General features: G+C 43.3%; 1 protein-coding gene across 2 annotated transcripts in view; it reads left to right on the top strand.

Annotated features, from left to right (window-relative positions):
* The window catches only part of DNAJC1 (DnaJ heat shock protein family (Hsp40) member C1), a 193,675-nt gene that overhangs the window by 112,355 nt on the left and 54,653 nt on the right, over positions 1-26,667 (top strand). For both annotated transcript variants that reach the window (XM_090047307.1, XM_090047308.1), the window contains exon 8: positions 8,915-9,075. In XM_090047307.1, the coding sequence (XP_089903433.1) occupies positions 8,915-9,075 (161 nt within the window). The remainder of the gene's footprint in view (positions 1-8,914; positions 9,076-26,667) is intronic.

The raw sequence follows: 26,667 nt of genomic DNA, 5'->3' as shown, positions 1-26,667 counted from the left end.
TCACTGCTATATCTGAGTTCTCCATGAAAAATCAGTAGCAATAACAAATCCCTAATGGACTTCATGGATTTTCTGACTCTTTTCCTTTTCAGGATTAAAACTGCTTTGAGCATGCTGTGTGTATTTCGAGGATTGTGCATGTGTGTTTTTTTGTTTGTTTCTTTTAAATGTAACTTCATAGACTAAGACCAGACAATACTGTTAGAAATACCACATGCTACATTTATGCAGGTGTTTAGAATAGATGGCCTTTGAGAGGTCCCTTCCGACACTGATTAGATCATCACATCAATACAGGGATAACTAGGGCCTTGGCACACATAGTTATCATGTGATTAACATGTTAATGGCACAGTAAATTCTAACATTCCACATGTTCATGGGATTTATGGCAGGATAAAATGGCAAACCAGTCACTTTGGCTACAAATTTGTCAGATTTCCCCTAGGACAGATAAGAAATGCTAACAGTTTGCCCTGGGATGTTATGAAGTGCATCTAAAAGGTTATCCTGGGATTGCATCATTGCAGAAAAGTGGCAGTGTATTCAACCACCCACCCCCTGAACTCTGATTAGAATGGTGATGTGTGTGCACACCAGTCCTGGGATATTTATGTTTTGGGACAAACACGGGCATGGTTTGTCCAGGGACAAATGTAGCATTTTTTCCTAGCAAAGATGTTCTACATTGTAATGTGGAATATCCTTGTGGCTGGCTTGCACTTTAAATTAAATGTGCTTTAAATTAAATGTATGGCGTGTGTCTTGGACCTGCAGCTGCCTGATGCTGATGATCAGCTGATTGGAAACACTGGGCAGGGGGCAATCCCCAGTGTCCAGAACACGGTTGTCCTGTGCCTGATCTGCTGCTTACTGGGCCCGACGGAGGCGGGCATGAGTCTCTTACTGGAACCTAGGGCTGCTCTCTGCCCTGTGGTGTGGGGTTTTACATGTCTGCACAAAAATTGGGTTTCCCATGTTCTGAGCTGCAGCTGTTGCAGGCCTACAGCCCAAAGCTTCATGCATCCCTGTGATAACTAATGCAATGGCAAAGGTAGCTGAGGAGGGGAGGGTCAGGGAACTCCCAGTTTCCAGCTGCACACTCCTGCAGTCTGACAGTTGGGATCAGAGGAATTTTATTCCCAAACCCCAAAATTGTACATCTTGCTGTACATGTGGCATGGCAAGGCTTGTGTTGTGTTTTTTTTTTTTGATTGGGCATAAAGTTCCTTAGATTATAATAATTGAATGTTATTAATATCTGCCAGCAGCCTAGGTAAAATTTTAAAGGTCTGTGATATACCGTATTTTCACAGATTCTTTGTGCTCCAGAATTAAATTATGCACCTTGTTTTTGAAAAGCAGAATGAGTAAAGAAAGATGTTTCCTTAAAGTAAGTACCTAGGTAGTTGCAGCAGCTAGGGAGCTGAGCTTGTTCATTATTCTGTTCCCTGGGGATGTCAGGTAGACTTGCATTCACTTTTGCCCAGCTGAATCTTAGCAAGAGAAACTGCTGTTACTGTATTTCCTCACTTATGCACACCCCAATGTCTAACAGCTGTTTTTTTGGGGGAAAGACATGTGTATGGCACTCCAACACCTAATTATCTGTACATTAAGCCTAATAACTTTTCTTTGCCTAGATAGTCACTTGTACCAATGTTATACAGAGGTAAATGCTAAAATGTATCTTTTAGAAAGTCATCAATTCTTTATTTTAAATCCTTAGATAGATGGGGAATCCTTGGATAGTTTGTTCCAATAATTAATTATCCTCACTATTAAATTACCTGTGCCCTATTTCCTGTTTGAATTTGTCTGATGTCAGCTTCTAACTGTTGGTTCTGGTTAATATCTTCATGTTATCTTCAAATAAATATGGTAATCTAAGATAACCCCCCCAATAATTAGATTCTATATGGGGAAAATTTATAAATTGTTAAAATTTTCCAGGTATAGAAACAAAATATTGGGGGGTCATTTTATATTTGAGTAAATGTGGGGGAAGGGGGGCAGTGGCCCTCTGCCCTATCTGCTAGCCCTGTGTGAATAGGGAAGTATTCGATTCTGATTCGGCCGATTCAGAGGACAGTGATTGATTTGGAGCACTGTCCTGAATCGATTCAGCAGAATCAACTTCGGAATGTTTGGCACTAGTTTAGAGAGATTCAGTTATTTGGATTGGCCGGGGAGAGGCAGGTACAGTCGGGTGGCTCCCCTGGCTGTGCCTGCCTCTCTCTGGGTGGGCAGAACCACAGGAGAAGCCCCCATGGCTGCCCTGCTGGGCCCCAGCTTAGTCCAGGCACTTTAAAAAAAAAAAAAAAAAAAACCTAAAAAAAAAAAAGGAAAAAGAAAAGCCCCACACTCACTGTCTGTAACGGAGGGTCTGGGGCCTCCTGGCAGAGCCCCTCCATGGAGCCCCTGTTCCCCGATTGCTGCCCCTCCTCTTGGTGTCGTGCCTCCCCCCTCCCCCCCCCCCCCCCACCTGGCTGCAGCAGTCCAGGAATAAAAAAACAAAAAATGCACTAACCAGGAGTATCAGTGGCTGTGGAGGCTAGGGGTGAGAAACCAGACCCCTGCCCCTTGCTCTCCCTCTCACCTGCCACTCTGCCTGTGCCTGCATTGCCTACGCCCTCCCAACCTTCTGCTGTAGCTATGGTCCAGTTCTGGGACACTCAGCAACAGTGGTGGCCCCAGCCTGGCGAGGGAGAAGTGGTGGCAGCTTCTGGCCAGACAAGGTCAAGGCTGCAAGGATTGGATCCAGAGCAGAAGGTAAAGGGAAGAGGAACAGGCACAGGTACAGGGGGCAAAGGGTGGGGGGTAAGGCTGCAGGTTCCCCCACCCCTCAAGTCTCCCCCCATGTTCCTTCTGGCTGTGTGCCCCCAAATCCCCCTCCCCCAAACAAGCTATTCAAGCCCAGGGGGCCCAGGGCCAAAGATGGAGCTGAGGCACTGCCTGACCCAGACAGATTCTCAAATATAAGGCAATGGTGAAGGGGGGATTCATCTTGGATTTGAGTCAATACAGTACTTCTGTAAAACTGGTGAAAACTTTAATTAGCATTGGCCATAATTCTAATTCTTTTGGAACCCCACTGGAAACACTCCATTGAGTGAATCCCCACTGATTACATTTTGCTATTTGTTAGTTTTGGTTTTTTTAATCCATTAAACATTTGATTTGTTGATACTTTTTAATACTAATTTTTTGATCATGTTACACTGGTACCATGTCAAATACCAACAAAGTCTGAATATGTTAGATTTACACAAATGACGTTATCAGTCTTATCAAAGACTGAACTCGTATTTCTGTAACAAGACCTATATTCCTTAAAACTATTTCACACGTTGGTTGGGTTGCTGGTTTGTGTGCATTTTCTGAAGGGCTTTTAAAAACTAAGCATTCAGAATCCCAAACATACAAATAGGAGATTTAATTTACATCATGCTAGTGCCTAGAGATCAAAGTCGTAGACTGGGGCATCAAACTTATCTGGTCCTATGGGCTGGTTGAGGGCTGCTGGGCTGGTCTGATGGCCCCACTCAACCATGCTGGAGGCAGCATGCAGGGCCGGTCTGATGGGGTGCCATGGAAGCTGCTTCTGTGCCGTGTGCAGTGCACATCTGGCCCTAGTTTGGGGCTTGCACGATAGGTGGCATGTGAGGTGGACTTGGTGCCACAGGGGCTGCTCATGACCCAGTGACTGGCACAGGGCTTGTGCTACATGCTGCATCTCACTGGACCACTCCTGGGTCCTGGCTCTGGAGCTAAACCAAATCAGGTTACATGTGCATATTGGAGCCAGGGACAGTCTTGTGGGGTGTTGCATGAATCATGTGCCCAGTTCCAGCCCTGCGTATAGTTCCTGCGCTGACAGGTCCAGTTTGTGCACCACTGGCAGCACAAACCCTGGCATGGGGCCAGCACAGGCTGGATCAGACAAGGATTGGCAAGGCTCGTGGTGGAGCGGCTGGTCCCAGACCAGTCTTGGAATTCACACAGTGTCTGCTTTGCATCATGGGAAAAAATGTATAATTCAGAAAAATGGAAAATCATGAGGAAAGAGAATCTTTGTTTATGAAGTTTATTTGAAAAGTTATCCTTGCTATGGGAAGGTGGAGCAGGACCTTGCCTCCCAACCCCTCCCTTTTAGATTGAAGCTTAAAATTGCAAAAATTTGATATTATAGGTCTGCAGACTTAAGAGAAAATTCCCCTGACCTTCAGAAAATTCTCAAATAAGGCTTTTAAAAAATGAGGATATCTTTTTTGCTTATCACAAATTTTGATGATATTCTGTTCTTGTACTTGATTTTTCTTTAAAATAAGGCTATTTTAAATGTTCAGATGTTCATTTAGTGGCACAATGGGATCTGATCCATGATCCCAGTAATCCCATAATAATGTTTTGGGGATGGGGAATTGGATCCCAATTGCACCCTACTTGACAGTGCAGGGGCAGCCTGGGAACATGATCGTGGTTTCTTCCTTCACTGTCAAGTTAAAAGCCAGATGCCTAACAAATGGATGCTCATCAGCTGTTTTCTGGGCCACATTGAGGCTCTAAACAGACTCGGGGCAGTCCCCAGAGCTGGCCGACAGTTAGCTGATCGTGGCTTATTTCCCATTATACTGCACCATTAATTGCCTGAATGTGTGGTTAGGTTACTATTTAAGATGCAAGTAACTAATGTCTGCCAGGGTCCTAAGTTTTTAATCTGTTTGGATAATGCTTTTCACACATACTGTACTGTATTTACCTGAATATAAGACATCTCCTCCAGTAATTAGATTCTATATAGGGAAAATCTCATATTATGAAAGCCTGAATCTATTTGTCTGTAATGTTTTATTTGTGCTCTGATTGGCTGACAAACAGCCAATCAGATCGTGAAGAAACATTCTTTGCCAAAGAATTGTAACATTGTATCGCTTGTAACCTAGTCGCGTTCCCCTCCTCTCCCCCATTCCTCGATTGTTAGTCCCTCGGTCAGGCACTTTGTATTTCCATCTCAGCTTTGTCATCTTTTTTTCTGGATTCCCCAAAACATCTACTAATAAAAGTATTTTTGGCACCAAGGGGAGGGTGTCAGAGCTGGCCCTGGCTCTCCCGATGCCAGCCTGGTATTGCAGTACCTCCAGGTTTGGGGCCAGTTCCCAGTGGAGGGAAGACCTGCCCCTTCTAATAATAATTAACAAAAAGGGGGGAAAGACTTTCCATTAGTATGTTTACCCAGCATGGGTTATATGGTTTATAGTCGTGCTCGGTGTTGGCTACATATAATCAACTTCATAGTAGGTGTCTATTTCTTGAGCACATGCTACTTTTGGCAGCAGTTTAATGATAGTGTAATTAATAAAGTTTCCTTGTATGTGAATGGAAGATGAGGAGCTTTTTTTCCTGTGCTGATTGGGAGGGAAAAAGCTTTATTTTATAATAGAATAAATATGGTGTATATTATGAACTAAGAGTCAAAACCTGTACAAGTTGGTATTAAGAAAACTGGTATTTAGAGGGAAAAAAACCAGTGATAATAGATGATTTACTTCTCCTCCATTGAGGCAAGCCTTAACCAAGATTTTTTTTTTTTTTTTTTTAACATTGCACTCTTTAGTGTGAACAACTGTAGTTCTTGTTAAGGTTATTTGATACCTAAATATCTTACTTGTGAACAGGATCAGTTTATTAAGGTTGCTTACAGGCATTTATTTCTACCAGAAGAAACTTCTTCCAGTAGAAAAATAGCCTGGGAGTTGGACTCTACAGACATTCTTCCAGCCCCATGGCTAGAGGGCTTCTCAGGCAAGCTGTCCAGTTAGGAGACAATGGAAAGCTACTCCCTGGGCCATCTCTGCCTTTGGGAGACCCTCATTTGACAGCCTGCTTTCTTCCCTGCCAGTGAAAGGAGCAGGCTGTCAAGTTACTGTTGGCAGCTGCTGAAAAACAGCAGCTGCCCAAGACATCCAGCGAGGGTTCGAGCTCCAGGAGAATGCTGCCCCCCCAGCATGAGGGAGCCAGCGGGAGGACCAAGGAGCCCCAGGTCTGGGAGACTTTCTTAAAGTCATGCCATCCCTCAGCTGGGTGGTGAGGATGGCAAGAGGAAACGGGTAAATCCACTTACATCTTCCCAAAGCTGGGGACTGTCTGGTTTGAGGAGGGGGCTGGCAGTGGTGGTTGCTGCTTGCCTCACCTCCCAGTCTATGGGAGGGGGAAAGCAGCTGCCACCCATGCCTTTTCAAGACCAGGATGAGCCCAATCATGGGAAGGCAAGGAGCCTTTTCCTTAGCGCCATGCCTCTTGGTCCCTAGGAAGAGAGAGAGGCTTGGGGGAAGTGTGCAGATGTTCAGTGTCCCATGAGTGATTTAATCCTGGTAGTTGCCAACTCGTTTTTTTCCTGGAGTGTCTGTATTTCCTCCTGGAGAAAGCTTGCATGTCTGCACACGTGACTTCTACCAGCGATTTGGTACAAACTGGTCTCGGTCTCCAATAACTATTCCCACAGTGTTGGGGAACGGCCTTTGAAATCTGACCTTATGTTCTCTTACCTGCATTTGTATTAGGATTATGCAAGGCTGTCTATAGATCAAAAAAAGCAGTTGAGGGCTAAAGGAATATATATTAAAAAACAAAACAACAAAAAAACCTTTCCAAAGGGTTCTTAAACCTCTTTAAGATGATGAATGGGCATATGACTAAAAATAGGCCTGGGAGAAGTCTGTAATAATTACTAATAAGCATGTTTCTACTCTGAATGTAGGTTGGAGTGGGGAAGCGGGGAGGTGGGGGGAGAGGATGTTAGAATGTCAAGTTCTGTATTTACTGATTCAGTGGTTCAGTACAAAAAGTGCTAAGAGGTTATCTAGATCTAGATATATATATAGATTTAGTTATCATCTAGATCTAGATAACCTCTTAGCACTTTTTGTTCTGAACCACTGAATCAGTATTTTTTTTTTTTTAATATAGCCACTGCAAACTTCATGCAGCATCTGAAAGTCAACCTCTGGGGTCTTCCCATTTTGTATCATTACAAGTGACAAAGATTCTCAAGGGCAAATAAAGCCTTCAGTTACATTTGTACAACCACTTTGTCTTCTAGCGATTTTTTTTTTAATCTATTTTACAGAAGGAAGCAAACAACTGTTGGTGATGCTCACGAAGTGATAGTATTCTGTTTATTTTGTTTTATCTGTGTTGTCATCACCAAGGAGCCAAATAGTAGTAAAAATTTATATTGATCCCAAATTAATCCACTGTAACTCTGAGTATACACAAAGATGTTGTTTCTGCATAGGTACTTTTCAAGATGGAAATGAACTTTATTATGAATGGAAATAAGGGTAACTTATAAATATTCTAGTATCCTTTGAAGTTCATATGTTTTCTTTTAGTAACTGATGGTTAAAATCAGCTTTACATTTACAATCTTAACTCTCACCCATAAGATATTCTTTTCATAATATATTTCACAAAGGTATATAATTTTAGAGGACGCAAAGCATGCAAATTAATGGTGTATATGTTGAAAGTATTTCTAAGTTATGACTTGAGGGTGGAGTTTAACTTTACTGCATTGTTTAAAGTGACTTTTTGTACCTCCATTTTTAGTAAACAAATAATGCAATATTAAGTTTCATCCTGGTTAAAAAAAAAAAGTTTGTTTAAATATTTATTTTTATTTATTTATTTATTCACTTTGTATTTTTCTATGAGCACATTTGCCTTGCATTTTGCAGAAATGCCATAGGAACTCCCAGAGCATACTAAGTTTTTCACAAACAGAGATTAATTTCCTAAACATATTTTTAAATTTCAAGCAGGTTTACTTGTCACAAAACAGTTCTCCTAACTAAGTATACTTAAATGCTTAGAGGGTCATTAGTCTTTTATCTATTAATTTTAAAACTTAAATGTTTTGTGTGCCAATTTCTTCTTGTGTTTTTAAAGAATTTTGATCCCTAATGATCATCATAAAAATGTTTTTGCTCCATGTATTGTATTCTATAATCTCAGTTTTTTTTAAGAGTTTCTATAAAAGCCTTGCCTGGTACATAAAATATTTCATAGTGCCTTCCCTGTACTTTTAAGAATCTCTCTACAGCAGGGTAATGTCTCTTTTGTAGATTTCCTAAGGCTTGCTTGAGAAAAACAAAAAAGCATTCCTCTTATGGTACTCAGGAACTCTGAAGAAAAGAATTTAAAATAGCCATCTGCCATGGGCTTGACACCATCCTATGAACATATCCTGCTTGGGCTTGAGCAAATCCTGTCAACTTCATTCACAGTGGTGGGGGAAGGGGTCTGTTGGTTAACTGTGGACAGACTTCTCTCCTCTTCCTCTTTACAAAATTTTACAAATTCAAAATTGCAACAGTTTACTTATGAGATGTTTGGCATCTGAATTTCAGAGGTGATGAGCATGTCTAACTGGAGCTGAAGAGCAGTATGCTCTCCCAATAAAGCAATTGATCCAATAAGAGATATCACAAAGAATCCCCGATTCTCCATATGAGCTGAAGTGCTCATCATCTCTGCAAATAGGCCTGGACATCTACATCAGCCTAATGCTTTAGATGTTAAGACTAAGCTAATTCTAAACTAGAGAACTTATGAAAAAATTGCTACACATCAGCCCGAAGTTTTTTGCTTTTTGAAGGTTTTTTGCACAGAACAGCATAGGGTTAGGGAAGTAAAAACAGGCCTGTAAGTCACCTCTTTGCTTCACCTTGATTCCAGTCAGGGTTATTCTAATGCGTGAAATTAGGAAATGTATGAAACCTTTGTGTTTCTTCTCTCCCTCTCCATCTCATTTTTAATCTTAAGTTGGCTTTAACAATGGGGAAGCTAATAGCACCTGTAAGTCATGTTTCTAGGTAATGCTAGTAAGAGATTATTTCTCTTTATTTTGTAGAGGAAAAGAAGCCTAAAATCAAGAAGCCAAAATCTGAATTCCCTATATACACAGCTTCAGAATCCAGTGCATATGTACCATCTTATGACCATGGAACTTCTATTGAAGAGATTGAGGAACAGATGGATGATTGGTTGGAAAACAGAACACACAAAAAAAAGGCAGGTTGAATTTTTCCTTTTGCATTTTCATAAGAATATTTAAATATTGTAATTGTAGCATTGTATTTAAATATTATCTTACATGGTTATAGCATATAGTTATGCCACCATTATTATACATATGCTACCAGATTCAAGGGAACTATTATTTTTCAGTCTGAGAACATAATCACAATATTTTCTTTTTGAGAATTTGATTCTGTCAGAAATTCAACCTTAGTTATAGACAGATACTATTGTTGTAATGGCATGTATGGAGTTCATCAAAAGCATATACAAGCTTTAGCTTTATTTAATAAGACTCTTTCCATTAGAAAATAATAGAATGAGTTGGAATCAAGTTATGTTGTGTGCTGTAGCTTGCTCCTATCTTGCAAATAACTACAGAAGTTACTATTCTCTTGCTTACAAATGCCTTGTCCGTGCAATTTTGTAATGCTTTAAACAGTAGCACCAGTTGTGGCTGCACAAGCACCCTTTAAACCAGTGGGATGAACAGCCTCTGTGTGGCATATAGCAGATCAGGAAGAGGGCAGGGAGCAAAAAGAGCAGCAGATGAGTCAGGAGAAGGGGATCAGAGTTTCACTTGGGGAAAGGGTGATGCTTAATTTGGGGTATACCTGCTAAAAAGGCTTAAAGTTAACTCCCTTTGCCCCTTCTCTAAATAAGGTAGGATAATTGTGACCTGGGCATCACTTTGAGGTGTGATGCCTGTAATTCTTTTTGTGATTGAACACAGAGGGCTTGTAAAGGCTATTTTGAAATAATTTCTGGCAGAGAAGTCTATGTAGAGTATATCTGACTCTGAGGTACTCCCTCAGCAGTAGCCTCTTTCTGCTTCAAAGCCAGTTTCAACAAGTGTCCAGGATAAAAGAAATGCATGCTACTTGGGGGGAATAAGAAATCTGCTGGCTCAGAGACCTCATGCTGCTAACAAACACTGAATCTTGTCAACTCTGCTTGGGTCAGTCATTGGCTCCTGCTGCCTAAAGCAGGAAGGAAGGTACAAAGATCTTTACTCGGGTCCTGACACCAATTACTGTCTCTGGTTATCTGCCAAGAAGGAGGCTGGGAATCGTTACACATCATTTGAGCTGTTTTTTTTCAAAACCATACATGTCCTGTGAGGTTTTTGGTCTTGTGGGTCACTTTCCTTAGCATCTGTACTACATTTTATGCTTTTGCTGACTGCATCGCCTTCCTATATCCCCCTACTGACAACCTTCAGTTGTCAGTACCATATACATTAGACTGCTCAATATCACATTTGAATATAAATATATTTGAAGAACTAGTAGCAGTACTGGTGGTTACAGTATTGATAATATTGATAATACTGCCTTTTTTGTCCACTAAGATGTTTTCACAACTCTTGTAGATCTTACAGATTCTTGGGAACTAGAGTTCCGTTACTGGATGCAGAGGTGTAACAATGCAGCCAAGTGCTTGAAGCAGCTGCAACATAATGAGTTCTACAGCAACTTCTGAATGCTGTTGTGCTGCCACAGCAGTTGTGCAACTCCAGCGGCAGCTATTCACTCCTCCCCCTTTTTTCCCTCTACTGTCGGACAGTTGTCCCATTGCTCTGTCCTACTTATGCTGCTGGCTGGATGTTTCTAACTAGGCTTCTCAGTACTAGGGCAAAATCAAGAGAAATGATTCTGCTGCTTTATTTAGCACTGGTGAGGCCTCACTTAGAGTCCTGTGTCCAGTTTTGGGCCCTGTAGTTCAAGGAAGATGTGAACAGATCAGGGAGAGTCTAATGGAGAGCAATAAACGTAATTAGAGGTTGGAAAACATGACTTGCGAGAATAGGCTGAAAGGCCTAGGATTGTGTAGTTTGGAAAAGAGAGTACTGAGGGGAGTTCTTCCGATACCTGAAGGGCAATTAGAGAGGATTGAGATGGGCTTTTCTCTGTGGCTGTAGCAGATGAGACTAAGAGCCAGGGACTCAAACTGCAGCAGAGGAAATTTAGATTGAAGAATTTTCTGACTATGAGGATGGTCATGGTCCCTATTCCTGTTGGAACAGGCTACCTACAGAGGTGGTAGAATCTCCATCCCTGGAAAGTTTCAAGAGCAGTTTAGATGGCGCTTGACTGGGGTGGTTTAGTTAAGAGTGATCTCACATTGAACAGGGGATGAACATGATCTAATGAGGTCCCTTCCAGACCTATGATAGATCAACATGCATGTGCACGCACGTGTTTCCTTTGCTTTATGCTGTACATGCGTTCCTGGAAAACAGTGTATAACTCAAGTTCTCATAAAGGGAACCTACTTTACAATGTAACAAATAGGGATATGTTCCAAGACCTCAACTGTACTGACCCCCAGACCATTTCTACCACTTTTACAAGACAATTTTGCTACTCACCAACAGCAGACAGTACACACAAGCACAGGGCTGTATTATAATGGGGATGGCAACCACAGAAACGTTGGAGACAATGAGCAAGGAGCATGGATCCACACAGGAGGCTATATGTTGGTGTGCGTCACTCCCACAATGCATTGCACAAAGCAACTGACTGCAGGCTTCCATTGCACTGATCACATAAGAGTGAATTTACATTGCATATAATGAATTTTTAGTATAAAAAGGGTCATTGCATAAGAGCAAATTCGCTCATACAGAACTTTGTTTTAGCTAGTCGCTATCTGTAATGTAAAATCTGAAGCTCACCTAGTTCCTGTACCTCAGGATTTGGATCAGGGCTATCCAGTTGGCAGGCTGCATGCAGCCTCTGAGGAATTAACATGCACTCCCTGGGTGCTCGGGGCTCCCCTTCTCTCCCCTCAACTTCTTCTACATGCTGTTGCTGGGGGGGCGGTTGTCATGGCATGGTGAGTGAGGCACATCCTTCAGTGTTGGGGGAATTGGCACCTAAGAGCTTGCACAGTGTGCTGCTACAGTATAGCCATGGGGAAAACCAAACCTCATCTTAAAATTAAGTATCAGACTGCTCCAGCTGGGAGCTGTGGGGAGTGGCTATGCAGGAGCTCCTGGTGTGGACAGTGACAGTGGCAAATGGATTCCTTCCCTGTCCAGCTCCCTGCCAGCAAGAGAGACTGTGGAGGGTGGGGAGAGGAGCTGGTCAGGGAGCAGACTGTGGGAAGGAGGAATCTGAATGTTTCTGCTGTTGCTGTCCCTGGCTGAGCTGGGCTTACTGCATGGCTGCTTCCTACATCTCCTAGCTGGAGCAGTCCAACATCAGTCGGTTAAGTTGGGGTGAGAGGGAGGAGAAGAGGATTCTATGTGCTGTCTCCAGCCAAGCTGGTCTCCCTGCAGCATTGGGTAGGAGTAGGTCAGGAGCAGCTTTGGGGCTTCCTCTGTGTCCAAGTTGGCTAGGGACAGTGGGTGAGGGGGAGGTGTGATGGGGGGCAATAAGAAGGAAAAAGAGAAGGCGCAGGCAGCAGGTGATGGCAGAGGCAGAAGCCAGGGTGTGCAGGTAAGTGGTGGGGGTCAGACTGCCCATGCCTCTTGCCTATTCACTACCTGCCCTCCTGTTCCTGCTTTCCCATCCACTCATTCCCCTGCTGCTGCTGCTTTCCTGCATTTATAACATTTATAATTTTCCATGTCTAGAATCTAATTATTGGTGGGTTGTATTCAATTCAAGGCCATCTTGGATTTGTGTAAATACGGTATGTGTACAAAGTAAAATACCTAGAATGCGTCATAGCTGTTTATCTCATTTCTGTGATAATGCTTACAAGTCAGGAAGTGAACCTGTCACTCCATACTTTTGACTGTACTTCTGTTTTCCAGGAAAATGATGCTGAAGTTGTTAAGAAATTACATTAGTACTGTAACTATAGATAGTTAAAACAACTTCTGAAACTTCTTGATATTTACTTAATTATGGGATAGACATAAAGTATAATGTATATCTATTTAGATGCTGCTGCTTTTGCATTAGTATTTAGTTCTGAAATGGCATGTGTTTATTTGTATTGAACTCTTATCTCAACTCTTGTTTTAATATATCTGAACCTCATAAAAAAGCTGATACTCAGAAGTGGATTTGCCTATTGGGTTTTATAACCCTATTTGTAGATGTGTAATAAAACAGCTTTAATATGCATGGTACATTTGCATCCAATTCCATTATCATGAACATTCATGGAAGAGATCACTGTTGATAATATTGTAACAGCAGATTGTTGTCATAGTAACTGACTATTTTGATAAAAGGCTAGGGGTAGACTTTATTTGCATAACAGTTATTTAAGCTCTTGTTAAATTTTTTTCAGTCACAAAGGAAATTAAGGACTTTTCCCTGCCAATGGACTTCAGTTATTTAGATTGTAAGGTACTCCAGTCTTGTACAGCCCGAAGTGTTCTGATACTAAAATTAAACATCTACATAATAGCAATAGAAATATTAAGCACAAATTGGCTGTTTGTTTATGCAGGCCAGTTGGGAAATAGATTTTAATTCTGTCTTGAAAAACTACTGACTTAGAGGGAAAGAAGGAAGAAAGGTCTCAGATGTCTTACAGAACAACTTGGTAACTAGGCTTCTTACAACCTAGATGTCAACTGCAAAGCTAGTATAAGAGAAATTTGTAGGTGAAAGTTATATGCAGGTTTAGTCCAGAAACTGAAACTTGATGTACATTCAGTACAGTTCAGTAAAGTAAAATGTACAAGTCACATAAACCAAAAAAGCAAGCAGTATGCAGCTAAATGTGTGTTCTTAATGCATAGCATTCTGAAGCATTCTTTAATAAGAATTCAGTCATTTTCACCTATTACTGTTACGGTTTTAGGAGGAAGTTTTCTTAAAACGGAAATGCTTTCATTTTTAGGCATGTTGCAGTAGCATGCAAATTCTCCAATCAGAATCAGTGTCCACATTTTGCTAGGCACTGTAGATGTGTATCAAGATATGGTTCTTGCACTGAACATCTTATAATTCAAGAAGACAAGTGACATGTAGAGAGTGGAGATAGAGGAATACAATGAAATATATGCAAATCTAATGTAATTACCATTTTAAATATTGAAGGATTTTAAAATTAAAAACAGTAAATGTCATCTGCTGCTGCCTGACTCTCAGTTTAGCTTTTATTAATGGACTGATTTCTTATAGATGTAGCTGAAATGAGGCTTGAATGGGGGATGTGAAGGAGGACAGGGTAGTGGCCTTAGGAATCACTTTTGGGAATCTGAAGAGGCAGTATGGAAAAGGACATAAAGACATTTGTATGAAAATCTGGCAACTGGGCAGGTTGGATGAAGAGGCAAGGGGTACTTTTTCATTTTGCTGGCTTAAAGGCTAAGCAGTCCAAGAGTCTCTTGTTTTCTGTCTATGACCACCCTTATGCATCTTGAAGGATGTGCCTGGCCAGCCAGTGTTTGGATTTTTTTTGTCTTATGATGATGATAAAGAGAAGACAGTCTGGGTAATCATCATCACTCTTACAGTTGTTTCACTGTCCTTCACTCTGTTTCTTATACACAGACATTACAAAAGATTTTGTACTGTACTCTGCATTTACACATAGCTCTTTCCTACTTTATCATTCTTTGCATTAAGTAGTATGAAAAAATACATTCAAAAGGCAAGACCTGGTTATAACAGGAGACTTAAACTACCTGAATATTTTATTTCATTTTTAGACTTGTAGCTCTCCCTCCCTCAAAAAGGCTTAAGGCAGCTTACAATAAAACCAAGCAAAATTTTATTACTTGAAAATTAGAAAGAAATGGTATATGTGCCTTTTGCTTCACTCTAGTTATTTTTAACTAAATTCTTAAAACAGTATTAGCCAGAAAAGAATAGAATCACAGGCCAAAATATGAAAATAACATGTTAAAGGGTATTTAGATAAATTTGAGGTATTTAAGTCAGTAGAGCTGGTAACACTTGCTTAAGGAACTAAAGGGCACTTCCTGCATCATTAGCAATTATTTTTGAGAGCTCAAGGAGAAAGAGTGTGGTCTCAGAGGGTTAGGAGAAGGCAGACCTAGTATCTGCCTTTAAAAAAGGGAAAAATAGGAATTGGGCTGGGGATTTATAGAAATGTGACAACCGTAAAGTTACTGGAACAAATTATTAAGTGGTTTGTCAGTATATAAGGAATAAAAAGGTAGTAAAAAACAGCCACCATTGGTTTAAGAATGGATCATGTAAAATCTATTTTTTTTTTTTCTTTGACAGGGTAACTGACCTGTTGAATGGTGGTAGCAGCACATGTGGCATATGTTAATTGCTTTTGACACAGAGCTACACACATTCTTGTAACCAAACTAAGGAGGCATGGTCTGTAAATTATAGTAAATTGGTGTATGCATCTGGTTGAAAATCTAGTTTGCTGTCAGGGTGGGAATATATATCAGTTGTAGTATCATAGAGGTCTTCCCTCAGTCTGGTTCTAGTTGATATTCTTATTAATGAATTACATAATAGAATAAAGAGTATGCATAAAAAGCAAATCTCATTTAAGAGTAAAAAAAGCAAGTGTATAAGAGGTAAGATGGAGTTCTGTGGAGTCTGATGGTTGTGAGACTTCAAATGAATAGTGTATTCTGCTTTGGCATCACACTTTAAGAAAAGTTGTAAAGAACTGGAAAGAATTTAAAGTACAACAATAAATCTAAGAAAAAGTTTAGAAAACATGATCTATGAAGAAAGGTTCAAACAACAGAGTTTGTTCTTGAAAAGATTATATTAATGGTTGGCTAACAGTCGCAAGTGATTGTTACAAAGAGGACAGTTTATCCCTTGTTCTCCATGACTACCAAAACTAGGACTAAGAAGTACTCAATTTAATTTGTAGCAACAGAGATTTGTATGAGATATCCACAAGTACCTTCTAGCTTTAAAGATAAACACTGCAGGATGGTACCAGGAAAGGTGTGGATTCGTTGTCACTGGACATTTTAAACGTCGGGCTAGACAAACATTTGTCAGGTAAAGTTGAGGTACACTTGCCTCAGAAAAGGAGGATAGGTTACATGAGTTCTTTAGATTTCTCATAGCTTTGAATTTCTAAGATTCTGTGAAGTACAGGGAAGGAACTCACTACGTCTCAGTATGGAAGGTACAGTGCACAAGCTAGTCTCTCTTTTCTGGTTCAGTACAAAAAACAGGTATGACGTGAAACCTTAACTAAACATTTTCAGTTTCTTTGGTTTTTGCTGTATGTTATGGAAAACTGAAATGGTGCAGGGATTTCTTAGATTTAAATCTTCAAAGACATACATGGGATATTATTTTGAAGCTATTACCTAGAGCTACTTTATTGAAAAATAATTAAGTGTTTGTCTACTTGCACATTCATGCCTTGAGCATATGTGCACCTCAAACCCTTTAGCTTTATAGACTTTTGTGTGTTAGTAGCATCCTTGTAGTGTGTTATGTACCTTGTCCCTCTTCATGCTCCTTTCTAAAGGTGTCAAGAACAGTACATGCTTCCTATTCCTCAGTTCCTCTCAACAGCCATGGCTTAAGGAGCACTTTTTCTGTTGGTTAGGATCTGCTTGGCATGAAGCTCATCTACCTTCAAACTTGTTTTGGGGGGGGTGGTATTTTTTTCTGGACTTGAAAGTGATTTTTATCTTTCCCACCTTTCTTAAGTTTTTGGAGTCCATTCTTCCCCCATTTCATTTAAATATACATCATGCTGCACCCTGACTTAAGGCCCTCTTTCTTTTTTGACTTTGTACATTTTTTTTCTTTCCTTTTTTTTTGGTCTGCACCTGTCAACAAACATATCTCTAGCATTTAAACTGTCTTATATGTGTGAGGGGCATGCAAAGTGCTTTGTTACTTGGAAAGTCCAGTATTCTTGGGAAGTGGTCCATTTGCAAATCTTTTCACACTCTGCCAAGACTAGGAAGTAAAGCAGGGTCGAGATACAGTCCAGGTAAGTCCATTGGGTTGGTCTCTGACCCTAGGTTTCAGGACTCTTAAGGGTGTTACTTCATTTTCAAGGATGCCTTGGCCATTTTGATGGTGCTGAAAAAGACCTCTGTGGAATGAAAATTTGGAGGTAGTCCAAGAAGTCGTCCCACTCCCTAGGTTCTAGGTGAATGGTTCAATTTACTATCCCTTCAGTCTTTCCATTCTAATACCTTGCATCCCTGAATTAATCTTTTCAAAGTCATGGTGGGTTTCTGCTATAGTCAACCAGACCCAGGGGATGAGGTGGATGAAGCTTTCTTCAAACAGCTAATGCAAGTTTCCCAATCATGGGCCCTGGTTCTCGTGGGAGACTTCTATCATACTGACATCTGCAGGGAGAGCAGTACAGCAGTGCACAGGCAATCTAGGAAGTTTTTGGAGAATGTTGCAGATACCTTCTTGGTGCAAGTGTTGAAGAGGCCAGCTAGGGACCATTTTCTTCTTGACCTGCTGCTCACAAACTGGAAAGAATTGGTGGGGAATGTAGTAAGTAGTGGATGGCAACTTGGGCAGCAGCGATCACAAGATGATTGAGTTCAGGATCCTAAGGAAAGGAAGGATGGAGAGCAGCAGAGTAAGGACCCTGGACTTCAGAAAAGCAGACTTTGACTCACTCATGGAACTGATGGGCAGGATCCCCTGGGAGGCCAGTTTGAGAGGGACAGGAATCCAGGATAGCTGGGTGGGTGCACTTTAAAGAAACCTTACTGAGGGTGCAGGAACGAATCATCTTGATCTGCAGGAAGACTAGCAAGTATGGTAGCAGACCAGCTTGGCTTAGCAGGGAACTCTTCAGTGGGCTAAAATACAAAAAGGAAGCTTATAAGAAGTGGAAACTTGGACAAACAGCTAGGGAGGAGTATAAGACTATTGCTTGGGCATGTAGGGATTAAATCAGGAAGGCCAAAGCACAATTGGAGTTGCAGCTAGCAAAGGACATGAAGGGTAACGGAAAGGGTTTCTACAAGTATGTCAGTAACAAGAGGAAGATCAGGGAATGTGTTAGACCTTTACTACCTTGTTTCCCAACCGGTATACTGCGGCACACTGTGCCATCAGACATGAGCAGTTGTGCTGTGGAATTTTGGAAAAGTCGCAGAAATAAATGAATAAATGAATGCTTTGTCTGTAACGCTCTTGGGGGCATGGCTCCTGGCAGGGTGTGGCTCCAGCCAGTGCTGCACGCAGGGCGGTAGGTGGTAGCAGTGGCCATATTATCTGTTGGGAGCTGAGGGAGGGAGCAGCGTGCCACAATTTTTTTTATTTGTGTGTGTCATGGGACAGAAAAGGTTTGGAAATGCTGCTTTACTAAATGAAGGAGGCAACCTTGTTACAGAAGATGCAGAAAAGGCTCAAGTAATCAATGTCTTCTTACCTCAGTCTTCACAGGCAAGGTCAGATTCCAGATTTCTGCACCTGGCAGCAGGGTTTGAGGAGGAGGTGAGCAGCCAACAGTGAAAGAACAGGTTAGGGACTATTTAGAAAAGCTGTATGTGTACAAGTCCATAGGTCTGAATGGATACACCCGAGGGTGCTGAGGGAGTTGGCTGATCTGATTGCAGAGCCACTGGCCATCATCTTGGAAAACTTGTGGCGATTGGGGGAGAGGTCCCAGATGATTGGAAAAGGCTAAATATAGTGCACATCTTTAAGAAAGTGAAGAAGGAGCATCCGGGGAACTACAGACTAGACAGCCTCATCTCAGTCCCTGGAAAGATCACGGAGCACGTCCTTAAGGAATCCATATCTAAGCACATGGAGGAGAAAGTGATTAGGAACAGTCAGCATAGATTTACCAAAGGCAAGTCATGCCTCTGACCAACCTGATTGCCTTCTGTGATGAGATGACTGACTCTGTGTATTCAGGAAGAGCAGTGCTAATGCTATACCTTGACTTTTTGACATGGTCTCTCTCAAGATTCTTTCAAGTAAGCTAAGGAAATATGGGTTGGATGAATGGACTGTAAGGTGGATAGAAAACAGGCTGGGTCATTTGGACTAGTAGTCAGTGGCTCAGTGTCTAGTAGGTCCTGGGGCTGGTTTTGTTCAATATTTTCATCAACAGCTTGGAAGATGGGATTGGAGTGCACCCTCAGCAGGTTTGCAGATGACACCAAAGTGAAAGGGTAATAGTAGATACACTGGACAATAGGGCTAGGATTCAGGGAGACCTTGGCAAATTGGAGGATTGGACCAAAAGAAATTTTAGGATGTTCAGTAAGGACAAGTGCAAAGTTCTGCACTTGGGACAAGACAATCCTACACACTGGTACAGGCTGTAGACCAACTGGCTAAGCAGCAACTCTGCAGAAAAGTACCTGGGGTTACAGTGGACAGTAAAGTGGATATGAGTCAACAGCATGCCCTTGTTGCAAAGAAGGTTAACAGCATACTGGGCTGCATTAATAGGAACATTGCTAGCAGATCAAAGGAAGTGTTTCTTCCCTTCTATTCAGCAATGGTAAGACCACATCTGCAGTAGTGTCCAGTTTTGGGGCCCCCACTACAGAAGGGATGCAGACAAATTGGAGAGAGTTCAGTGGAGGGCAGTGAAAATGGTTAGGGGGCTAGGGCACATGACTTGTGAGGAAAGGCTAAGGGAACTCAGCTTGCTTAGTCTGGAGAAGAGAAGATGGGGGATTTGATAGCAGCTTTCAGCTATCTGAAGGGTGCTTACAAAGAGGATGGAGCTAGTGTTTTCACTGGCAGCAGATAACAGAACAAGCAGCAGTAGTCTCAAGATGCAGCAAGGGAAGTTTAGGTTAGATATTAGGAACTTTCTCACTAGGAGGGTAGTAAAGTACTGGAACAGGTTACTCAAGAGAGTTTGTGGAATCTCCATCCTTGGAGATTTTTAAGACCTGGGTAGACAAAGCTTTGGCTGGGGTGATATAGTTGGGGATGATCTTCCTTTGAGCAGGGGGTTGGACTAAGTGACCTCCTGTGGTCCCTTGCAACCCTAATTTTCTTTGATACTTTAAAAGGTAACAAAATTTTCCAAATGTGGGGGACTGTAATTACTGTGGCGTGCTGGGAGGGAAACAGCAGTGCACAGGCAACTCAGAAACTTATTGGACCTAACTTTTTGGTTTTGCTGGTAGAGAGGCCAGCTGAAAAAGGAAACAGTTTTTGACTTCTTGCTCAGAAACAGGGTGGAATTTTTTGAGAGAGTGTGGGAAGAAAGCAACTTTGGAGTTCAAGATCCTGTCTCCTTCATTTCATAGTCACTTAGAGGAGGGAGAAAGGAGAGCAGCAGTATAAAGACATTGGACTTCAAAAAGGAGACTTTAATAAACTCAGGGAATTGGCGGGCAGGATCCCCTTGGAGTCAAGTCTGAGGGGAAAAAGGCACAGAAGCAGTGCCTGATGCAGTGGAAGAATGGGAAGTGCTACAGGAGACTGGCCTGGCTAGACAGCAGTCTCCTCAATGACAACTCAGAAAAGAAACCTACAAAAAGTGGGAACTTGATCATATGATTAGAGAAGAGTGACAACTGCATGCAGGGAGAAAATTGGGAAATCCAGTGGACAATTTTAGATGCAGCTGGCAAAGGGACATGCAAGGAAATAAAAAGGTATTCTACAAATATGATTCAAGAGGAAAACCAAAGAAAGCATTAGGTCCCTTACTGAATGCAGAAACCAATCTAGTTATGGGTGATGCAGAGAAGGGTTAAGTTTTTGATGCCATTTTTACTCCAGTCTTCACAAATAGGTTTAGCTACCAGATGAGAAGTACAGTTGGTAGCAAAATGGGAAAGGAAACTAACAGCCTAGAGTTATGGAAGAACAGCTTGGTATTTACGTAAGAGAAGATAGGTACTTTCAAATTGGCAGAGCTTGAATGGGGATGCACCCTAGCATACTGAAGGAATTGGCTAAGGTAATTTCAGAGTCATTGGTTATCCTTTTTGAGAACCCATGGAGGTCATATGAGGTCCAGATGATGGGAAAAGAGCAAGTATAGTGATCCACCTTCAAGAAAGGGAATAAGAAGGATCAGTAGAATTGAGATCAAGCTGATCTGTAATAGCTTGGAAGATCAGGGGCAGGTCTTCAAGGAATCTATTTTGAAGCACCTGGAAGAGAACAAAGTGATCTCAGGAACAGCTAGCGTAGATTTATCAAGAACAGTTTATGCTAGAGGTGTACTGGTACATCGGTCCCATATTGGACTGGGTACCAGTAAAAGGAAAATTAACGTTATCAGGTTTTTTGGGCCAGTATAGTCAATAATGTCACCAATAAATGCCACATGCATGTGCATGCATCTACATGGCCAGCAATGCAGCCAGGCAGCTTGGAGAGCAGCTCTCTGAAGGCAAGTCTCTGGAGGGGAAGTGACCTGGGGGAGAGGAGTGTGAAGTAGGGGTAGTCTGAGCCTCCCACAGTGAGGCAGGGGCAGGCACTGCCCAGCCAGGGCAGTGGATTGGGACCCCAGGGCTGGGGCAGGGACTGGGACGGAGTTGTGGGTAGCTTGTCCAGGGGTTGGGGGGGCCCCTGGGGGCATTGGGGAGCATGTGCCCCCTGGATTTGTGCATGGGATGGAGGTGGGCTGCCCTCTGCAGGCCAGGGGCAGGGCCAGCCTGTTCCCAGTGTGGGGTAGGAGGCTGGGCTGGGGCTGGGCTCAGAGCAGGCAGAAGCGGCGCGGGTTCAGCTGCTTGGATTGAAGCAGGTGGCACTGGGACGGATGACTATGGGGGGGGGCTCAGGCAAATTTTGGGTTGGCTATAGCCGCCCAAGCTATCCCCCCAGTGCCACGCCTGGGCTGCTGCCTTTCCCTCAGGAGTCCCCTGCTACAGGGTGGGCAGGGGACATGCAGCCAGTGCAGGGCTCCCAAGGGAAGGGCAGCAGAGGGTAGTACCCTGAGCAGGGGTGGCGCTAGGGGTTTGGAGGCTATAGCCACTCCAAAATTCACCCTAGCTTCCTTGTAGCCATCTTTCCCAGTGCCATCACTGCCCGCCTGCCCACCCCACTCCCACCCACTCTGAGCTCAGCCCTGGCTTAGCCCCAGCCCCACACTGGGAAGAGGCTGGCACTGCCCCTGGCCCTGAGCCTGCAGTGGGCAGTCTGCTTTTATCCTGTGCACAAATCTGGGGGGCATATGCCCACCATGCCTCCCTCAGGGGTGAAAGCAGCAGCAGGGAGCCACCCTCTGCCCCTCTCCCCCCACGTTCACCAGATGAGCCACCTATGGCTTCATCCTGTTCCGTCCTGGTGTCAGGGTCCCATCCACTGCCCTGGTTGGGCAGCACCTGCCCCTGCCCTGCTCCCTCCATCACCATGCAGGCCTTGATCTGCCCTCTCCCACACACTCCTTCCCTTCCCCATGCCCTTTACCCCCACAGGCTTCCCAGCAGGATACTGCTCTCCAAGCTGTAAATTGGCTATCGGATTAGTATCAGCTGATATGGCTGGTTAATAATTGGCTATTAGTATCAGACAAGAACATCTTTATCGGTGCACCCCTAGTTCATACCCAAGCAACGTGATTTCTTTCTGTTTCTAGGTGCAGTCTGTGGATTGGGTGAAGGTAGTGGATGTGTTATCTTGATCTTAACAAGACTTTTTGATGGTGTCCCATGCCATTCTTATTAATACCTGGAGAAATGCAAACTAGATGAAAGTACTGTTAAGATACATAACCGATTCCATCATCATGCTCAACAAGTAGATATCAATAGCCCCATGCCTAGCTGTGGGGAGGTATCAAGTGAAGTTCCCAGTGGTATGTCTTAGGATTGATATTTTTTTAACATGTTCATTAATAATTTGATGATGGGATTGAGCACATGTTTTAGCAATGTTGTAGATGACACCAAGTTGGGGAGAGTTGCAGACCCTCTGAAGAATAAGACTAGTTTTCAAAATGATTTGGAAAAATTTATGATTGTGTCATAAGATACTGATAATCTTCCCACATTCTAGAACAGTGGTGCTTAATCTCTGGCCCATGTATCATCTGGTCTTCAGTGCTCCCCATGGGTTTGGAAACCTGGTAGTCGGTCGGCAATCCCTTGGAGTCGAGGATGACGTCCGTCAGACTTTATGGGTCCTCAGGTGACTGAGGAGCCTGATTCTGGATACACACATACTGTACTCCACATACTCCAGAGCCTCCCCATCTATGTAGATGGTGTGAGGGATGTTCAGCTGGCCTGGGGAGGATTAGTGGAGAACATTCATCTTGGCAACGTTCAAAGACAGGCCAAGTCTCTTATACAAAGGTTTGAAGAGATCTAGGGTTGCTCGTGCATCCTGTGCAGAGTGAGCCATCACACAGTAATTGTCCACAGACTGAAGGTCATGGATATCCTTGGTGGTGAGGTTCATTTTTGCCCGGAAGTGCCCAAGATTGAAAAGCTTCCTGTCCAGTCAATACTGGATAGTAGATCATCTCGGGTGAAGTGGATGATGATGGTCAGATAGATGGTGAACAGGGTGGGTGGGGGAGATCACGCAACCTTGTTTGACCCCCGTCCAGATCTGAAAGGCGCCGGTTTCAGATCTTCAGTTCAAGACAGTGGTGGTCATATCATCATGCAGGATCCTCAGCATGGTAACAAACTTCAGTAGGCAGCTAAGGTGTTGGAGGATGGTCTACAAGAGCTTCATGATTTAAGGAATCGAATGCCTTGGTCAGGTTAATGAAGGCGAGGAACAGTTCTTGATTTTCTGGTGGAAGATGGTGTTCATCATGACCAAGCCATGTTGGGAGCATTTAGCCAGGAGCAGGATACCGTTGGCATTGGCGTTCCCTACGCCATTCTTGCCGATAGTTCTGCTCCAGATTTTGTGGTCGTGTCTAACCTGGATGTTGAAGTCACCCAGGAGTGCCCCTGGGAATGGAGGAAAGGGAGTTGTTGAGATTGGAGTAGAACCTTTCCTTGACTTCTTCATTGGAATTCAGAGTTGGAGCATATCTGCTGATGACAGTGGTGCATTGATTGGCTGAGGTGCAGGTAAAACATCATCAGCCTTTTGTTGACATCCGAAGGGAGTTCAGGGAACACTTCAGCGATCTTGTTCCTGATGGCAAAACCGACTCTGTGGGTACAGGGGTCGTGGTCTGGTTTCCCTCTCCAGAAGAAGGTGTACCCTCCGCTGACCTCCCTCAGCTGTCCCTCCCCAGCGAGCCAGGTTTTGCTGACAGCAGTGATGTGGATGTTGTGCCTTGCTAGCTCCTGAGCCACGATGGCAATTCGCCTTTCCAGGCTATCACTCTTTGGGTGGTCACAGGTTCCAAAGTTTAGCTATTTTTTAATTTTGACTGCAGGAATGGTAATCCTGCTGTGTGTAGTTTCCCAGCCAGAAGAGATGGGACAGTCTATTTTTGGGGCACCTTTTCTAGCCTCCTCCCCATCAGGGTGAGCAGAGGATATCCTAAAAAAGACTACTTGGTCATGGATACAGCTGCTGAAGGACATCCCTGTCCTGACACCACCAGTGCCCAATGACCATCATGCATCTGCTGCCTATGTGCAGATTCTTGGCTGGGGGCTTCCAGATATGAGATCCCTGCCTCTCATTGCCAATCATTCATCATCACCAGGTTTTTGGACCTGACAGAAGCCTGATGTGTGGCATGTTTAGTGTAGGGACTCCAGTGTGCAGCTAGGTCCACACGGTCTTGGCGGTTGGTAGGTGGGTTCAGTGGCATGGCAAGCCATGATGACTGGGGCCACTTCTCTGTTGCAGTCTCCTTCCACCTTCATAGCCGTTGGGGCTGCAGCCTTTCTCCGCCTGCTCCACCATTGAGGACTTCTTGGATCATTCTTTGTCTGGAACCTCCCTCTCGACCTGGCTGCCATGGGTGGCCCTACCAGGAGCATGAGCTCCAGATGACATCACTCCTAGGGTCATTGGAACATGCAAGTAGGGTGGCAGTGGTGGTATTCATTACTGCTCCCTGGTGCCAAATTCCTAAACCTGTGGGAAGCCTTGAGGGAAGATGACATGGCTCTGCACTCTAAATTGTATCAGTCCCTCTATTGTGTCTATGTAGCCTATAGCCCTCAATGCCTACTGCCCAATCATGGGTACGGTCCCACCAGGCTTCAGTTAGTTTAACCAGTTCAAAGTCTTTGTTTGCAAGCAGGAGTGTTAGTTCCTCCTGCTTGTTCTCCATGCTCCTAGCATTAGTATAGAGACATTTAAGCCCCTGATGGGTGCCCTTGGTACCCCTCTGTCCTGATGCCTTTCGGACCTTGCAGTACTTATGTGGACTTTTCCAGCGTGTGGCTCTTGGTCCTTTTGTTCCTAGGTTCTCTCTGTCTTCTGCATCCCCATCCCCTGATGAAACTAGTTTAAAGCATCACATAGGAGATCAGCCAACCTGTTAGAGAATCGACTCTTACCTTTTGAAGCTCTTTCCTGGAAGTGTGGACCATGGTCAAGGAAGCCAAAACCTGTCTTGCTCTCCCCGCTCCCCTAGTGCTCTACACACACCTCAAAAAAGATGCAGAAGAACTAGAAAAGCTATGAGGAAGAGCAGCAAGGATGAACAGGAACATGGAGAGCAGTCAATATCAGGAAGAGACTAGTCAATATGAGAAAGAGACTAAATAGGCTAAGATTTTTCATCTTAGAAAAGAAATGCATGAAGGAGGCTAGATAATCACCTAGCCGGGGTCGTTTGACTTCAGCATTCTTTCCTGGCCATGGTAGGGGGTCAGACTTGTTGATCTGCTCAGGTCCTGAGCAGATCATCAAGTCCAACCCCCTGCCGTGGCCAGGAAAAAAACTATGAAACTATGGTTGAGCTGGTGCATGGGGCTAGGCCATACAGGATGTGGCCAGATCAGGCACCAGGCCAGCATGCAGCTGGATGTTGGCATATGGGGTCAGAAGGTTGGGTGCCCAGAATTCAATAAGAACCAACCTTTTTACTCAAGAGAGAAACTCAGCCCAAGTTCCCTGGACAAAGTTTTTAAGGGAAATTCATGTGTGCCTCCCCATTCGCAGCTCTAGTTGCATACATGTTTTTGCAAGGTAAATTAAAATTCTGCACAGCTGATGATACTGCCCAGTTCTTGATCTGGCAGTTGTGCAAGATCTTGTTTCACTTATAAGGCTCCCTATCCCAACATTAACAGATCACCTGCTAGAGTGGGAGTGTTCATGCAGTAGTTTTTAGCATCTTCCATAGAAGAACTGACCCATTCTTTCCCACCTGACAATCCTGAAAATACCCCATTCCTCAATGGGACCCAAAAGAATGCTCACCCTAGTGTAATCACCATTCAAGTCTGTCACAGCCTTCTGTCTCTATTTCACAGCTGCCACAGTGTCTGTTAATCTATAGGTAGAGTAGGTAATATCTGTGCTTTAGTCTGTTTAATCTTCCACCTGGACACAAGGTGCCTACACAAGGATTCCACCCATGTTCTTATTGAAACTTCTGTGATTTCTGTATCAGCCAGCAAACCTAGCTCTGGGTATATTTTCCAAAGCCTCACTCTTACATAGCTGAGTTGGTCTCATACAGACTACATAGAATCATAGAAGTAGGGTCGGAAGGGACCTTGTAGATCTTCAAGCCTGACACCCCCCCACCCCCACCCCCGCCTGGGTGGGAGGAAAAAAACCTGGACTCAAATGAGTCCAGCCATGTAGGCATTAAGCCTCTTCTTAAAGATCCCCAGGGTAGGAGCCAGCACCACTTCCCTAGGAAGTT

Source organism: Crocodylus siamensis, chromosome 5 (assembly GCF_052110815.1).
Source record: "Crocodylus siamensis isolate JL-2025a chromosome 5, ASM5211081v1, whole genome shotgun sequence".
Classification (NCBI taxonomy): domain Eukaryota; kingdom Metazoa; phylum Chordata; order Crocodylia; family Crocodylidae; genus Crocodylus; species Crocodylus siamensis.
The sequence above is the reverse complement of the archived record's forward strand: the minus strand, read 5'-3'. Positions and strand labels throughout refer to the sequence as shown.